Source organism: Ovis canadensis, chromosome 16 (genome assembly GCF_042477335.2).
Source record: "Ovis canadensis isolate MfBH-ARS-UI-01 breed Bighorn chromosome 16, ARS-UI_OviCan_v2, whole genome shotgun sequence".
Classification (NCBI taxonomy): Eukaryota; Metazoa; Chordata; class Mammalia; order Artiodactyla; family Bovidae; genus Ovis; species Ovis canadensis.
Window position 1 is genome coordinate 40703456 of NC_091260.1, and position 18240 is coordinate 40721695.

At 46.2% G+C, this 18240-nt stretch overlaps 1 protein-coding gene across 1 annotated transcript; it reads right to left on the bottom strand.

The window, feature by feature from the left end:
* Positions 1 to 6900: 6900 nt before the first annotated feature.
* Positions 6901 to 17823, bottom strand: ISL1 (ISL LIM homeobox 1). The gene is made up of 6 exons (XM_069556066.1): positions 17514 to 17823; positions 16497 to 16686; positions 13533 to 13792; positions 11454 to 11740; positions 10057 to 10224; positions 6901 to 8046 (listed from the first exon to the last, which is right to left on the bottom strand). The coding sequence occupies exons 1-6, from the start codon at positions 17539 to 17541 to the stop codon at positions 7930 to 7932; spliced, it is 1050 nt and encodes a 349-aa protein (XP_069412167.1). The 5' UTR covers positions 17542 to 17823; the 3' UTR covers positions 6901 to 7929.
* Positions 17824 to 18240: the final 417 nt, after the last annotated feature.

Consider the following 18240-nt stretch of genomic DNA (forward strand, 5'->3'; position numbering starts at 1 on the left):
GTCTTAAAATAGGAAATGTGCTTTGATACAAAAATAAAAGTCTAAGCAATAAGTCTCTAAAGTATTTCCATACATTACTGAAGAAAGTAAATGAATGATTTCAGAATTTACTCTGCATTTTTACTCTCCAAAAAATGATAATCAGTTTCATTCTCCAGAAACTGACAAAAAGTATTCTCTACGTTTAATCATTTTAGACATCTGCATTCATCGTTAATGGAAGAAAATTATTGTATTTTACAAATAAAGTCACTCATTTTGTTTGATGAATTAAATCTTAAATGTTATTTAGGTTGCCAGTTTATTTTTATTTCAAGTATTTCTTCTTGAGAACTTATATCCCCACAACAAATATTTTTGGACAAGTGTTACACAATTTCAAATAACAATCAATTATAGTCTGTGAATTTAACATGAGATTTCAACTATTTGGCCAACAGGCACTTTCTCTTTTATTGCTTAAAATATATTGTTTCAAAGTAATATATGCTCTCTTCCAAATATAACTCTTTTTTTTTTCTGTTTTCTGATCATTTTCTCCCAAAGTCAGATATTCCTTTTACTATGCTAAACCTTTTTTTAAAAGAAACCTCCTGCATATAATAAAAACAAATCAATATTTGATCTAATAAGTAATTGTTGACATTTCTAAGACAAAATGTATTTTTAACTAAGTGTGGGCATTTTTTTTTAACCAAAGGTAAAAAAACTCTAATTGAGACTATATGCAATCTAAAATATCAAAACAACTGCAGACCAGTACCTGCACAAGTAGCATTTTGCTAGTCATGTCTTTAATGCACCTTGAAAACTGTTTACTGTATGATATTACAGAAATGTTGTGAAAAAATATTTGAAACGTTTTGACGAGATTAATTGAAAAGCTATTGGGAAAAAGTAAATTCCTTTATAGCCCCTAAAAGTTCATTCCCACCATATTTTACCTTATCATATTCAGTGGCCTGTCCAGTATTATCTCCATATACCTGCTAAGTTTAACAAGTTTCAAACAACACATTGTATTTGTGACAGTTCAAAATAAACAGCAATTCTTACCCATGAGAAAAAGGAAAGTCAGTGCCTGAGTTACAGTTAAGGATTATTTTCTGGAGAAAGAAAAAAAAAAAAATTCTTTAAAGCTCCCTGTGGAAATTCTTTCATTTCAGGAAAACTTGAGTTTTGTCTTTTTTCATTTGACACTTTGGTGAGACTGGGACCAGGCAGGGAAGAATATGATGTGAACTCATCTACCTCAAAGCTGGAGATGGGGTTGTCTGTATTACCATCACATGAAGCACATAACCAATTTTCCTGACCTCCACTGATGGTTAGTTTTTAAACAGAGGCAGTATTATCTGTTCCATGCCAAGGACACATATACACGTACAATGTTTGCAAACTAGAATAGTGAGTACCAGATGTAACTAGAAACTCTCCCTTCTTTTTGAAACAAGAGAAAAACCCCACAGGGAAGGACCAAAATTATAATTAACTTAATCGTACTCAATTAATTTGAAATGCAAGCCACGAAATCCTGGATTATAAATCCCCAAACTGGGTTATTCGTCATTCCGAAAAGGGCAAGCGCTTTCCCAATGGTCCCCCGGCTTCCAAGTGGACTGCAGTGTTAGCCGCTCTGTGGTGGAAGCCAGTTGGACGATCAAGGCAGGATTCCACGGTGTGCCCAGTGAAGTGGTCACGAAAACACAAGAAAGTCACACCACTTTCGGTGCTTGCTGGGAAAAGAAAGGGCGCTCGCCCCTCAGGGACACCCTGTCCAAGATGGTGACGCATCTTTCTTGGTACATGGTGGGGGGGCGGGGAAGCTTATTACTGAACTAAATGTTTTTATCGATCGCCCTTGAGTCAGAGCCCACTGACCCCGAAGACCATAAGCGGTGAGAGCGCAAAACTGTCATTTCCAGGCAGCAGGAGGAGATGCCAGAGCAGTCCAGGACCCCTCACGCCGAGCCTTCTCCCACAGCCCCTCCACCCCCTCGCTCCCCGGGTTCAGATCCAGCTGCGGGCAGCTCTGGGCTCTCGCTGGCCTCGGCCCGGGGCGATGCGGGCCCGGGTCGCCACCACGCGCGCGGGGCCCCGAGGACACCGAGCGGACGGCGGGGCTGGCGAGCACCCCACCCGGCGTCCGAGGCCCGCCGCCACGCAGAACTGCCTGGCTCGGGGGCCAAGAAAACAAATGACTACTTCGCGGCCCTCCCCATTAAACAATAAAGCGAGCTGTAAAGCCTCAGGTGCTGTGTTTGTTGTGCCGTCTGCGCCGCGCGGTGGCTCCGGCCGGGGCGAGCCGGGCGCAGTGGCCCGGGGAGCGCCTCTTCGGCTGATTCCAGGGAAAGATAAGGAGCCGCCGAGCCACCAGCTCTGTCTAGACTCGCGACCTCACAAGTCAAGCGCCTTGTTTGGATTAGCCCTCCAGATCTGCCAACCTGATCAACCCCTGAAAGAGAAGGGGCCAGCAACACCCTTTTTTCCTCTCCGGTGCCACGACTGTCCCTACGTTAAGGGATCAAGGGCTGGCTTGCCCGCGGGAGTCACAGGGCTGGTTAGACCGGTGTCGGTGCAGGGTCCTCCCCCCTCCCCCTCCCCCCCCCCCCCCCCCCCCCCGCCCACCACACACAGACACACACTCCCGTTCCTAACATCCAAACCCAGCCCGAGTGCAGCCCGGCTCTGCCCTGCTCTCTGGAGGTGAGAAACACACCAGTGGGGAGAACCCCCTAGAAAAACCGGAAAAATAAGTTAAAATTCAATCAAATCCACAAATAACATCGCCTTAAAATGAGCACCAATTTTTGCTCAGCGTAAGGGAAAGAGGGTCCTAGGCGTGCAGGGGGGCTGAGCAGAAGCTCTGCTTGGGGCTGTCCTAAAGTTCAGGTCAAGGTGCCTTTCTTCCCACCTCGTGAAAAGCAGTCTTACCCCACAATCTCCCTATCCCCATGCCCCACCCCGCCAAAATCATAGGCGTCCTCTTTTGGGGGGAAAAATGGTTTTCTTTTTAGAACGCTTTGCTTATCATTGCTGAGCGCTTTTGCAGAGGCATAATTATGCAGAAGACTTGCAAAATAAATTGTAAAAAATTTAAAGGAATCAAGTAGCCTTTAAGTGCGGTTCCTGGGAGAGCCTGGCTTCTCCAATGCAAGAGACTGCGTTCTCTGAGCCAACAGCTTAAGCGCCATAAAAATTAAAGGATGTGATAGCAACAATGCTCCCAGCAAACACTCAGCAGCCTCCCCTCCCGCCCCTCCCCCTCCTTCACTCCCCGTGAACCAACTTCTCTGTCTACACTTCAGAAGTCTCCGGGAGGTGTGGAGAGATCCTCCATCACGACTTGGGACATTGTAAGCTGTGAAGTTTATGTTTGTGGCGCCTGGGCTCAAACAGCCATTCAGTGGCTTGCTCGGTTATCAAGAAAACAACAATCAGAAAAGATCAGTAAACAGAATCGGCTGCCAGCGCCCTGAATTAACTACTTGCATTTTACTTTAAAAACACCAACTCACACTGTACAAGTTAATTGTTTTTATTTTAAATAATGAGAATTCAGGATTTGGAGTCATTTTTGAAAGTAACACTTTAAAGACAAAAAAAAAAAAAATCCTCTCTCCCTTTCTCCCAGTGCCCACAAAGAAAATTTGACTTGCCATGTTGTGACATAATCTTTAATTGTTGATTAGCAATGAGGAAGTAAATAGTGTTTAATGAATAGAACCCAAGCATAATTTGGATTATAAATCTCCTTTACAAAAGTGGACTAAACTGAACTTTACAGATAAGAAAATAAGTACTTTCTGCTCAGATAGTTTACTTGTATTAGGGGTGAGGTTAGACCCAAACTGGCTGTGTTTCATCCAAACTTAGCTCTTCTGGTGGTTTGGACCTAGTTTTACTATTTTCCCCTCTTTTCTGAGAAAAAGGAAAAGGGAAATATCCACATGGGACTTTTAAAAGAGATTTCAGTAAGACTGGTTTTAAGGATTAAAAATTCAAGGTGCTAGAAAAATATCAAGTAGTTTGAGGTACCTTAAAAAGCACATTGTGTCTTTTAGTCAAAAGGTAAGACAGACCAGAAAGGAAGTCAATAGATGAGTTTAACAACTTGATCAGAGTGAAGAGCAGCAGGCCATCACAAAATCTTGACTTCCAAAAAGGTTGTGAATTGGGAAATGGGTACACACACCCACACAGAATCTCAAATAACCGAAAGTGTTATTTCAACCTAGACAAAAACATCTCTTCAAGTATGGTTCTAACTTGAGAGGACCTTCTTTCTAAATGGTAAGAAAACCCAGGTCCATTTGATGCAAGGAAGAGACAGATATAGTAAACTGTAATACAGGATGTTACTGCTCTGAAACAATAGGGAGAAATAAAATCCAGTCGTTTTGAGTATAGATGTTGATATGGATTCCCTGATTTAAGGAGAGTGTCCTGGATGTTTATTGGTTGCATTCAATTTTAGCTTGCAGAAGCTGGAGGAAATGAGTCATAATGTCCAGAAGGAAGAATTCAGAGTAATAAGGGGAGGGAGGATCAAAGATAATGGCAAACAGGAGGAATTTCATTAGAAGAGCACCACTCAAAACTCAAGTCTCCAGAGGTGTGCAGGGAAAAGGAGAGTATGTGCTGAAGATGGTTTGCAAACAAGAAGACATCTCAGCTACACATTTTAGAGAACATGCTGAGGAGTCTAGAAGGGAACACACCTTTCATATGAATAATACACGAACTGGAACACTATCGACCAGTCAATCCACTCTCAGCCAACAGGCAGCAAATATCTTGAATCTAGCAAGTGAAACAAAATCATTCAACACTTCCCTCACAAATTACTGTACTTAAATTCGAGCTGTGGACTTCAGAATAGACAGATATCTATACAGGAGATACAATAGTATCTCCCCTTATCCCCCACCCAACACACCTAATCTTAGAAATAAATGTCAGTATGAAAATCTATCACAAAGATGTGTGCCTCACTTAAGTACCTCCACTGCATTCAAATCCTAATTCCCCCGTCTCTAAGCCCTAAGGTTTTCAAGTGTCTATTAAAGGCTAGGCCTGGGGAAGAGGATTTAACAGTTTTCAAACCAGGGCCTGGGCAATGGATAACTTTGGGCTTCTGCCGCCAGATTTATGTTGTACCTGCCATCCTTGCACATATCCCAGGTATGCCGGTGAGGAAAAATTAAAATCGAAAAGACAGGTGAATAGAAACAGTGAATGGGAAGCTGAAAAAGTCCGGTTTGGTGCAAGAAACGAGAGGAGTGAGACAGGAAAGAAAAGAAAAAAAAATGGGGGGGGGGGAGCCTTTCTCGATCCCTGTGAGATAAGACATAACTCCTGTTTTTCTCAACAGATGACTACAAGCCATTATTACTGCCGGCCAAATTATTACCCCTCTGTCAAGAATTAGACACAACAATCAAAGTAATCAACGGGCATGTCTAATGCACTGTAGCATTTTCAATGCAAAGTTTGTTTTCTCTCTGCCCCCACGTTAGAGCCTGTAATTAACCCGTTATGTAGAACGAGGCCAAACAAAAGCCTAATTGAAGCTCGTTTCCCGACTTGCGGCAGGTTTGGAGCGGGTGAAAGCGACTTGAGAGGTGGGGAGCCGCGGGGCTCTTCCGTCTCCAGCCCGGCCTCTGCCCCAATCGCCAAGGGTCCGTAGGGGCACACGCCACGAGACACACGATGAGAGTACGTTAGCTTTCGTGTTTATTACGAGTTGTCAGATGTTTAAAAAGGCATTACACTCGCGCGTACAAATGCATCCCGTTTCTAAAGAGCCAGGGTATCATGCTGGGGCGGAGGGAGCAGAGGGGACAGGGTGGACCCCCAAATCCTGGCTCTATACCCGCAAACGAACCGAGAAGCCTGCTGATTTCCATCAAGGCCATTTCTCTGTCCCTGGGTTCTGCCTCTAGCACAGGAGCTGCGGCTCAATGCCAGCGGGAAAGGTGTGAGCGCGCACGTCCACGAAACTCAGACCGCCGACAGGGCGGTGGAGCACGCGACGCGGACCCCTGCCCATAAAAGGCAGTTCCCGACCGAGCCCCCGCAGCGCTTCTCCACCCTAACCCACCACCCTCCTAAGGTTTGGGGGACAGGAGTTGGGGGAGAGAGAAGGGGAGGGGGCGGGTAGAAAACCAGTTGGAAGCGGCGGTGGGAGGGAGAGGCAAGGAAAGACCCACGCTGGCTCGTCTGGGAATTGGTGAGAAAACTCCCCTCTTTTGGCCTGGTCTTCTGCGCAAATAAAGCAGCATTTCTCTATCGGCTGACAGCCTCCACTGGTAAATAATGGTCATACTTCACTGGCTAGGCAGAAAGCCTCTCTTTTAGCGAGAGCTTATACTTGAAATATGGGTCATTTCAATAATCCCAAGCAGGCGACTTTGGTAGAAAGCACTCTAAGATAAAAATACTGACTCGATCAAAATCCTTTTTAAGCAGGACCTTCTTCCGATTTTCGGTGGGGTGGCATGGGATAGGATGGAGGGTAGGGCAGGAAGAGGAGGAAAGAATGGTGGGGAAAGGACTGAGGATATTTTTAAAAAGCCAATAACATTATCACAGCTGAGAGTTAATAAGCTTCCGACCAGTTTTCCCCAACTATTGAAATGCAAATTTGCAAGCTCCACCTTAACTATTTGCAATAAAATATCACACCTATTGTATGTCAGTTCACCCCCATTCACATGCAGTCCTTAATTTCAGACATTTTAATGACTTAACTTGTAAACATATAAAAGAGGGACCCTGGATCATTGCATTTATTTATTTATCTATGCCAAACATTTATTGGTGAAATAGTCCTGAAGATATAATTCTACATATGGCGCTTTCATTTCACATAATATTAAAAAAAAAAGACAAAACAAATAGAATTAGACATATAATTCAAAGACCACGGTACAACCTTTATCTTTTTCTTTTTTACTTCAGCAAACAAAAAATAATGTCAAATGACATGAAAAGTGGCAAGTCTTCCGACAATAAATAATAAATTACTTTATAATTTTTGCAATGCAAGAGCAAACAAAAAAAAAGTTTCCTTTTTTCCTCTTTATTTCCAGAGAGAGAGAAAACAGTCATTTTAACCAATAACTATACACATCTTTGGGGGAAAAGTTCTTGGACGGACACAAGTCAAACACAATCCCGAGACGCTTGTGGCAAAATAGAGGTAACCTTGTTGCAATGCTTTATAAGTTGGTTTTTGAATCTGAATTCAAAAACCTTTAAAGTCGCTTCAGACTTCTTGATAGAGGATGGATCTCAAAAAAAAAAGAGGGGGGAGGGGCAAAAGGCAAAAAGAAATCAGCTACAGGACATGCTAGAGACCCAGGATTTCAATTAACCCCTTGTTAAAGTCAACTAAAAACATCGCAAACCAAGCAGCTCCACCTTCTTGAAAGAACTCTTTCAGCCAAAGAGGCCAGTTTCTCTTCCTGCTCATTTGCTGGAGCTCCTGTTTGGCAAGGCAATGACCAATATAGAAACAGCACCATTCAGAATAAGATGGACTAGAAAATCTCTATTTCTGCTTTTCTCTAGATGTGCAGTGAAATGAAAATGCTTTTTTTGAGATCCTTGAATATAAATCCTCTACGTTTCAAAAACGTCTTTTTTTTTTTTTTCTTTCAGTATTCCTAAGGTCATTGGATAGCGTTATGTTGGGTTTGGGTTTTGTTTGCTGTTTTAATTCTAGTAAAATCCCATGATTGTCTTCACAGTGTTGCTACCATATCACCTTGTCATTAAAACAGACTTCGTGCATTTCATGGAGCATTCATTTCTCGATTCAGTTTTCACTGACTGGGTCGTTAAATACTTTTGTTTCGGAGTTCAACATTATAATTTCCCACTTTCTCCAACAGGGAAAAAAAAATACGTCTGAATGAATGTTCCTCATGCCTCAATTGGACTGGCTACCATGCTGTTAGGTGTATCTGGGAGCTGAGAGGACATCGACGCCACTTCACTGCCAGTGGAATTAGAGCCCGGTCCTCCTTCTGAAAAATTAACCTGCACAGAAGGTTGAGATATGAATAAAGGAGGCTATGATCATATTCACAAAAGGATTATAAACTCGTCTTGTGTGTGTGTGTAGACAGATAGATATAGAGATATCCGCATACATAACTGAATTTTAACAGGCTTAAAGAAAACCTATAAGAAAAAAAAAATGAAAAGAAATCCTCTCACTTTCCCATCTTCCAAGAGATCTGTTTTAAATGAAACTGAATTCCCAACATTATGTTGCATTAAATTATTTAAGAACAAATGTGTTTCCCACTGTAAAATGGCATTGCAACTCTACCATGCACGCTGAAAATAAAATTATCCTGCCGGCTACATGTTGCCCTGGGAGCAGGCGAGTTCTCAGTCTCCAGGCATCAAAGCCTCTCTTCTCGAGTTGAAAAATCCATAACATAACGCTTAGATCCTGTGACGGGAGATTCAGAGAAGGCTCCAGAGAACAATGATTAACTCCTCAGAGAGTTCACAGCAGGGGCTTTCTTCCTTCTTGTTGGTCCTGCTGCCTTTTGGCCTCTTTTTCTCTTTCAATCAGGCTCTTCCTTCCGAGAGGAGACCCATATATTATAACGTCACCCACATTATAAATATCTGGCTCCTTCTCTTAAGTCCAAAGTATTGTGTTTCTGTTGTAAACCTTCTTCTCCACTCTGCTCTCAACACTCCCCACCCCCCGCCCCCCAACTCTTTGGCTGCTCTCAGCTGACACTAAAGATTCAGAAGGTGCAAACACTTGGCTGCCCTGAAACCTCCCCTTACCTGCCTTCTATGATCCAAATAACTGGCAAGATTAGCGTGACATTAAAAATCAGCTCTTTTTCCCAATTCCAGGGTCTACTTTTCTTCCTACCTTATTGAACTTTCCCACTGTGATGGTCAAGGGACTTTTCAAATTTGCCTCCTTAAGACTGGCCCATTTGCAAACAGATACCTGGGCCAAACCCTTTTTAATGCACTGCCTGTGGTCCATCACCCAACTGTGGCCACAAAGAAAGAAAATGCCCTCCAGGTAAATGTGAGGGTAAAATACTAACCTCAATTCAAGCTTTATTTTCAAAGAAGGGAACAAGTTTTTATGATGGATCATGTTTTATAGAACAAGATTCTATAGGGCTGTTTATTATTTAAGAAAAAAAAAAGCCTTATGAACATGTCATATCACAAGGACATAACTTAATAATCTTAGTTATCTTTACCCTTAAGCCTTTTGTAGGTGAAAGGTGAGTTGATTTTCTCTTCTCTGGATGTGTAAAACATTAATGCTAAGAGAGGCTTTTCTATCTGATTGATAGAACTCTGGTTACTTTTGCTATACATGCCCCACAGAATATGACTGTGTATGCTATTTGAATTTATACCCTAAAAAAATGTTTAAGCAGTCCAACATTTTAGATTAAGATACAGTCCCAGAAAGGGATATAGTTACAAAAAGCATCAGTCATATCTCTGAATAACTAAACTCTTTATTGATACGTTTGAAAATTCCAACTATGGGTGCCCCCTAACCATTGATAATAAAATTGATTATGTATCACAACACTGATTATTATTATAATCACCTTGATTTAGGGCCTTAACAAGATCATTCTCTAGGAGCTGAGGAAGGAGTCTATTTACTAGCTGCTGATCAAAATGCCAAGGTGATCTCTAATGTCCCTTTTGACTCTGTAAGTTGGAGATGTATGATGCTGCAACCCAGTACACCCCTTCCCACATGTGTCGAGTAAGTTAGGTATCTTGAAGCTAATCCCTAAGAGCAGGCCTGATTGATAAAAAATTCAACATAAATGGTCAAATTACAAAGTCTCATAGAATAGACTCACAAGAGGCCTGTTTTCCTTGTATTCCTTCCTTCCATCAGGCCTCCCTTGGCTCTCCCCAACCCTAGGGCTAGAGTGGCCCCCTCCATACTCCCAGAATCTTTAATTGTGTGACAGTTTGATCAGAATCTCCTTTCTTTGGAGATTCAGCCTCCCCACTCTGGGAGCTGACACTTACCAGTTGCTGAAAAGCCGGCTGATCGATGTCACTCTGCAAGGCGAAGTCACTGAGTACTTTCCAAGGCGGCTGGTAACTTTGCACCTCCACTGGGTTTGCCTGTAAGCCACCGTCATGTCTCTCCGGACTGGCAGCCACCATGGGAGTTCCTGTCATCCCTTGGATATTCTGTGAATAGGCACCCCCCAAACCCAACATGTTAATGAGCAAACTCCCTCCCTCCATTGTCTATGCAGGCTAAACAAATATACCCTGGTATTATCTTATCTATATAGTTGCCTTTATTGACTCAGTTAATCTGCTGCACCTATGGATATTAGCCAGGGTTCAGTTTAGTTTTATTATGTTTTGTTTTTCTGCTTCTGTGGGCTGAGCTATTAGCTATGCTTGAACCTTAGGAAGTGAAATGCTGTCTGAACTTTCTTCTTTCCCCTCACATTCAGTGGTCATCTCAGTTTCCCCTGTCTGCCTTCCCAAGCCACAGCATCTTAGCAGAAAGCTGGAGCAGCATGGGCCTCCCTTCAGCCTCTAGACATGGTGGTTTTCTGGGCAGTTTCAGTGAATCAGACTTTTGGTTAGATTTTCTCCAGGTAATTCTCTGGGAGCCAACCCCCACTTCTAAGCATTTGGGTCTGGCGGCTATTGTGCTGTTATGCACTAACCAACTTCGAAAGTGCCCTGGCCCAGGCTTGGCTGGTCTGCCACATTTAATGACAGCAGGTTTTATGGCATTTAAAAATAGGGCCTAAGCAGTAAAAAGGAAAAGCTTAAAAAAAAACAAAAAACAACAACTCTTTAACTTAACCAGGAGGCCTGCCTGGTGGGTGCTGTCCTGGTCCAGGGATGCCAGGGGCCTGACATCTCTGGAGACCTGGGCTTGACCTGGAGCAGAGGGTGTCCTATTTTCACGGGTCACCTTGGAGACTTTCCTGGCCTGGGGGCTCTGCAGCAGGCCTCCCACCAAGGGGCGCCCAGAGTGACCCTGGATTAAATAGGAAAGCAAGGATTCCTCCCTTCCTCCCCTCGGGTGTCTGAGTAACTGATAACCAGAACTTTGGCAAACCAGCTCAAGGCCTCTCTGCCCACAGTGGGGACGACTGCCCTTCCAATTTGGGATGGGGCAGGGGTGCGAAACTGTAGGGCTCGAGAGCCCACCCATGTGGGCTGGGGGCGGGTGGGCCTCCAACCCGCAGGAGGGGCCTCCTGGAGCAGCTGGGGCCCTGGCGGGAGGGCCGGGGGGCGGTGGCCTCTCCCCGGGGTGCGGCTGGGAGTGAGGGGCCGCCAGGGCCAGCTCCTGCTCGGGAGCCGGAGGGAGAGAGCCGGCCCATCTGGGCAGACAGCACGCACGCCTCCTCCGCTTCCCCCTTGAGCCCCCTGCCCGGCCCAGGGCCACTCACAGTTTTATCATTGGGCTGCTGTTGCTGGAGCTGCTTCATCATGATGCTCCGCTTCTTATCCTTGCACCGTTTGTTCTGAAACCAGACCCGGATCACACGGGGACTGAGGCCGGTCATCTCCACCAGCTGCTCCTTCATGAGCGCATCGGGCCGGGGGTTGGCGGCGTAGCAGGTCCGCAAGGTGTGCAGCTGCTTCTCATTCAGCACAGTCCGCACGCGGGTGGTCTTCTCCGGCTGCTTGTGGACGTGCGGCCGCAGGGCCGGCTGCCGGGCGGAGATGGGCTCGGCTGCGGGGCAAGGGGCGCGGTGAGCGCGGGCCGGGCCGCCCGCCTGCCCGCGCCGGTCCGGGAAAACGGGACAATGGCCAGCGCTTTGCGACCTCGACAGACAAAGCAGAGGCGGCAGAGGTGGGGGTGCGGGACGCAAAAGGGAGAATGAAATCTCGCTCTCTAATCTTAAGAGGTCAATGCTAAGTAGTCTGGACCCAAGAAAGCGGCCTCCGCCCCCGCTCGAGTCAACACGGCGGAGTTAGCAAAGGGGCGCATCTCTCAGGTTCTGTCCCCCAGCTCACAGCAAGGGTGGCATCGTTCTTCCTAGTTTCTCCTCCCTTCTCGCCTTTCCTAGAACGCAGATGGGGCCCAGGTTCCCCTCCCCCAACTCACAGGCCCTACAAGGGAAGGAAAGGCAGAACACCCAGTGACGAGACACACTACCCCCGTGGGATGTCTGCAACTAAGGCAGAGAAGAATTCTGCCGGAGAGCGTTGAACTTCAGTCCCCAGAGGGCAGTTATGTCAAGAGGATAAAGAAATTCGGTATTTCGGCCGTCTCTCCAGCTTCTGATCCTTCGTACTCTACCTGGATCTACTAAATCTACCTAGACGGTTCCCGATGCTATCTGCTCCCCAGAAAAGGAAAACAGAAACTCTTTACAGCTGCCCGACCTCTAGAGAAAAGACAGTTGGGGCATGCTCCTGACCCCCTCCCAATACTCTACGTGTTCCACAACAGAGTCCAGGTTGCACTAACAGAAGTTGCCACCACTGGCTCTGCTCCCCTGCAAGCTAAGTCATAACCCCTCCCATCCCCCCGACAGAATTCTGCCAGAAAAGCAGAGCGGGAAGAGCTGTAGAGTTTTCACCACCAGGGTTCCCGGCGGATTGATACTTTTAAAAATACACCGGGATAGTTCCATTCAAGACCAGAAGGCAGATTTGGAAACATTGTCGGCCTTCTTACCTGTGGCCCCCACTCTGGGCCAACCAACCCTGTTCTATTTCTACTCTCCTTCCTGGGCCACGGGGCCCTCAGATCTGTATGTTACAAATCTTGCATTTTTCCGGGACCCCCGGGGTCAGGTCAACACCTATGAGGTCAACTCGGTGTCACGGCAACAGGCCCGAAGATGAAATTCTCACCAAATCAAGTAGAATGAACGGTTTAAAGAGGCAGGCTCCCTTTAAAAGTCAATTACTGCAGATTAGCTTGTTGACAGTTTTAAATGACGGCTCTGTGCGAAGGCTTGCAATTATTAAAACTGTATCTTTTTAGGTCCCCTGTCTCACAAAGGGATGAAGATACAGTTTAAAAATATTTTGGAGTGTGGGGCAGTTGGCAAGGAAAAGGAATTGAGGGGCTAACTTGACTCAAGCTTCCTTCATTGGGTTAAAGGAGGAAGCTCCAGGGACCCAGAGCTCCACCCCTTTAATTAGGCAGCCGCAGAGAATACCTGGAGGGAAGCAGAAGCCCGTTGTCAGAAAGCCACGGTTTGGAGGCCAAGGTGAACTAGAAGTACTGTTTGGGCGTGTGTATACATGCATGCACTAGCGGTGTAGATTCGCGGGCACCCACACAGACACACAGACGTGTAGTGTAGGTGTGCCAGGAGAGTCAAGGGAGACACTGAGTGCATGGGACCTGGCCGCAAAAAGAGGGAAGCACTGTGCAAACCGCACCCAGAACGCTCCGTCTAACTGGCAGCTGCAGCGGCCGCCGCGTGGGTCCCAAGATCGCGGCGCGGCGCGGGCCTTGCCTGGCGCCGGCCTCCCCGAGGAGGGCCTCCCTCTGCTCCCAGGAGTACCTGCCATTTGTAGCGGCCGCGCCGGGTGCAAGGGGCTGAGCGGGTCGCCGGCGCCCAGGCTGGCCCTCTCCACCACGTCGTGGTCGGCGCGGCAGAAGAGCCCGTCCTCCCGCAGCGCGAACTCATCCCCGGGGATAAGCTGGCGGCTGCAGGCCACGCAGCGGAAACACTCGATGTGGTACACCTTGGAGCGCGCGCGCATCACGAAGTCGTTTTTGCTGAAGCCGATGCTGCACTTGGCGCATTTGATCCCGTACAACCTGCTCGGGAGTGGGATGGGGAGCGGGCCGGGAAGGGAGGAAAGCAAAGAGAGAGAGGGAGTCACTTCAGGCGGGCGCTGCCCCGGGTCTAGGGTCGCTGGCGACCTCGGCCACAACGCCCTGAGACACTGAAATCAGCATTAGCAGGCAACCTGGGAACGGGAGGATGGAAACGATTAGATTTCTCTTTTCCCGCTCCGTTTCCCTTGCCTATGAACCTCTGTGTGTCGGTCTGTACCTCTTAGTTGAGAATGCCCAGTCCAAACTAGAGAGAAATGTTTGATGTGTTGGAAGCCTGGGCGGCTGCTCCAGCGACCAGTACCCGGGTGGCTCTTGCTGCTCTTGGCAGGAAGGAATCCCGGGGTGAATTCCGGGAGCCACTGGTCCCACATTTTCACCTTCCTATCCCCCAATTCCTGCTGTTAGAAACGTCTCTAAAACTGCAACCTGCATCCTCCTTTCAAAAAAAAAATGAGGTTGGGCAATGAGATTGTCACCCCACAGAACATACACAAATGCACAGGCATTAGAACAAAATGAAACCTCTGAGGGTTTCCAGAGTCCTTTCTGCATCAGGAGCCCACTGCTGTTTCCCCAGCTAAAGACTGTTTCCTCAGGCAACAATGTTACCAAAAAGTTTCCTCTCCATTCTTCCTCTTATTATTATTTTAATCTGCTTGGGTTCCTTCCATCAGTCGCTTAAGTATCTACCTCTATTTCTGTCTGTCTGAGAACCGTGACCTGCCAGAAAAATGAAAAGACCCACTTCTAAAGTCTTCCTTGCGGCTCACCTTTCCTTACCAACAGACAATCCTTGTAGGTTTCATCTAGAGGCCCTGCCCTGGCCCCCTCTCCGTATGCCACTAATAACCAGCGCGGGGGGCATTCCTACAAACAGAGAGAATGGAGGAGAGGCAAAGACCCACACAAAGAGGGGCAGTGAGGGGAACCTCGCTCCCCCAAGGGGAGAAAGGTTTTGGGAAATCTCAACAGTCTGTTCTCTTACAACTACAGGATTTCAAAGGGACACACACAGTTGCACGCAGGCAAGCGTGTGCACGCACACACACACACAGTTGAAAGAGTGGAGAAGAAAAGGTAAAAGCAATTGGTTCCTTCCACAAGCATGTATGCAGAATTAGGCACATGCACGTCTGAATACAGCTGAGCAAAACACGACCCCCACAGGAGCAGTGGCCCCCTCTCCAGAATCTGGAGCTCATACACCAATCAAGTAAACAATTGAAAACGGCTCATTTGTCAGAGGTTAGAAGGTAGATTCAAAAGTTTTCCTTCCCTCCGCCTACTCCATGTGAGATCTGCCATTTCATAGGATGAGGACTTTACCTTGCCTGTGACCAAACAATTGGGAAAATCCCTCCCCCTTCCTCCAGCTCCCCACTTCCCCTCTTTGCTCTCATTCTCCTCTCCCATCACCGAAGTATTAATAAACTTTTTCCCCCTGCACTGTTCACCTTTATCTACTAAAATTATGCTCTCCACTTCATGGTTTGAAAATAAAAAATACTGAACACCAAGTGAGCACGGGGAAAAAAAAATCGTTAACTGCATACTTAAAGCCTAACTAAACTTTAAGTTCTCAGCTCCATAAACTCTGTAACTTTCAAAGCTAATTACTTGTTAATAGCCACTAGACAACTTATTTTTAAAGATAATATTTTTATTATTCAATGTAATAATGAAGGTGTTATCTCTTCTGTTTTGTTCTTAAAACAATAATATTTTCTTTGGAAATTCTACTTCCTTCCTTAGGCAGAAAATAAAATTTCTGACATATGTATACACAAGTCTGAGAAAATTTGAGATTGGCAATGCATGAAATTTAGATGCAGAATAAATTGAAAGAAAAAAACTCAGGACGTTCCTTATGTGATTTTATTCTTGTCAGTATGGGCAATTCGCTCATTTTATCAGTTAACCAGATTTTAATGTGAGAAAGGAAGCTGTTCAATTATCTAAATATAGCGATTGTTCATAGACAGATGATGGGCAATTTGATCTGCTCTGTCTAGTTCATCAGCTCAGATAAGATAAGAAGACAGTCAGATGTCACCAAAGGGTTAATATTTAAAAAGATTAAATCTCCGGGTGGTTTTAACAGAGAATATTTGGGTTGGTTTTTAAATTTTCCAAGCAAGGATCCCTTACCCAAAAATAAAGGGCAACACCTCTATTTGCTCTTGCAAAGTACACTTTTAAACATGTCTAGGTCAAACTTTTATTTTACCTATTGCATTGATGTCTTCAGAGAATCTGGAAGTTACTAATAAAATACTGAATTAAAATAAAAAGGAAAAACACTGTATGATAGAATAAAATCCAACCTTTTAAAAAAAGTTTAGAAACCCCAACTTATCCATCCTGAATTTTTAAACTTTGTTTTGGAAAGGGGAGGGTAACAGGAAAATAATTTCAGCATCACAAATTCGAAGAGCAATTGAAGCTTCAAACCACATTATTTATGAAAACCACTATATTGAGTCTCATTTTTTTCCTCTGAAAAGTAAAATGAACAGCACAGTTTAATTTACGTATTACATTTTACAGGGGTAACTTCTTTCTGCACGCTAGTACCCATTAAGGCATACTCTGGCAAAAGACAAAGCCACACAAAATAATAAATAACGAATGGGGAGAGGAAGGGGACTCTCACAAAATGAAGTAAACGGTATAAATGGCGTACCTGATATAATCTCTTTTACAGTAGGTTTTCCCATCTCTAACAAAGCACGTACAGCTCTCGTCCAAATACTGATTACACTCCGCACATTTCAAACATGCCGCATGCCATTCCAAATCCGGAGAAACCCTCAGAATATACTGATCGTGAATTTGATTGCCGCAACCAACACACAGGGAAATCAGACGTTTTTCTGAAATGAAAATAAATACATGATTGACTAACCGTTTACTTCCTACAGAGATAAATACACTTTTAGTGTCGTTCTCTTATAGGGCGTACTCTGGGAGTTTTGTTTTTTTTTTTTTTTTAAGAGTATTGCACTTTGGGATGGTAATTGAAGTGTGCCATCAAAACCTTGACTCATTTTTAAAAGGAGGTGGAATATATATAAAATGCCGATTTGAATAGTCTGCATTTGCAAGCCTAGCACGCAATCAAACCCGTTCATTTTGTTATTTCTTTTCCCTCCCTCCTCCCTCTTTGCCATAATCATTGGGAAAGATTATGGATAAGTCAAGTCAAAGAAAAGGTTTTGACTAGAAGCGTTAAGTGAACGCAGGGATGTCTATATTTTCCATGAAGCACGCTCTTAAATAGCACATAGGACTGGATATTGTTAGCAAGAGCAGACATCAATACAGTTGTCACTCGTTCTCTTTTGCAAGTCTAATGCTAATTCACATCTCCGGGTATTGTACGTGCTGGCAGATCTTTGCAACAGAATAACCTTCTCGGAGAGCTCCGGAGTCCCAGGGAGAAAACCGCCGCTTAGCACCGGAAGGCTAAGGTTTTGGAGGACAGGCAGGCGAATTCAAACACAAGGTACGATCAGTTTCCCGAAGATCGGAACCGACAGCAAGCATGCAGGCGTGGCGGCAACAAGAAAAAGCCACCTTCTCTCTCTCTCTCTCTCCAAGCAATGACTCCAACTCCAAAGAGCCCTTGGCACCCGTGCCTGAGAGAGACCCCCGCACAAGAACAGCACACCGAGCCCCACAAGGTAAAATCGCCTCTTACTTTTTGGTGGATCTCCCATGTCTCCCATATCTGTAACAGGGAGTAATGTCCACAGTGAAATGGTGGTTGTACAGTTGGTGAACAGCCCACAGAGAGGATGCTGGAGCTGTGGCTAAGTGGGAAACAGTGGCCCCTGGGGTTGCCAAGGCTGAGAGAGCCCGCTGCCCGGCTGCGCCGCGCCCTCGCTGATCCGGGAGTCCAATTTAAGCCGGCGGAGTTGGCGGAGCGGAGGCGCTGCGGAGGCGCGGACTCGGCGCGGCTCGGGCACCTCTCTTCCTTATCTCTTACTCAAACTTCTCTGCTCCAACTCAGCTCCATCGCCATTGGTCTGACGCAGCGCGCGGGGACGTCAGGCGAGCGCCGCGCCCATTGGCTGCGGGGCGCGCGGCGCAGCTGTTCTGATTATCATATTTCAGCCTCGCTGCCGCGGTGCGCCACTGACCGCTCGGCAAGCCCGCGGGAGAGGATTAGGGCTCCCGAGGCGACTCGCCCGGGGCTCAGACCGCTCTCCCCCGGTGCTCCGGCGGCCCTGGCTTTTGGTCTCCCGTCTCCTCCTTCCGCCCCGCCTTTCCCCTCGCTCCTAGCCGGCCGCGCCGCCAGCGCCCTCGCCTCCTGTCGCGCTGCTCCTCCGCCCTGCGCTCCTGGGGTCCCCGCAGTCCGGCTGGCCGCGTTGCGCGCGGGGCTCACTTTTCCGCCTCCGGTGGCGAGTGGCTGGTGGGTAGGTGTT

Excerpts from the sequence above, each read along its gene's own strand:
- ISL1 (XM_069556066.1), bottom strand. The coding sequence starts at position 17,541 with ATGGGAGACATGGGAGATCCACCAAAAA. Across the intron at positions 13,793-16,496 it reads TGTAAAAGAGATTATATCAG|GTTGTACGGGATCAAATGCG; the intron begins GTACGCCATTTA and ends ACTCCCGAGCAG. Across the intron at positions 8,047-10,056 it reads AGCCGGCTTTTCAGCAACTG|GTTAATTTTTCAGAAGGAGG; the intron begins GTAAGTGTCAGC and ends CCTTCTGTGCAG.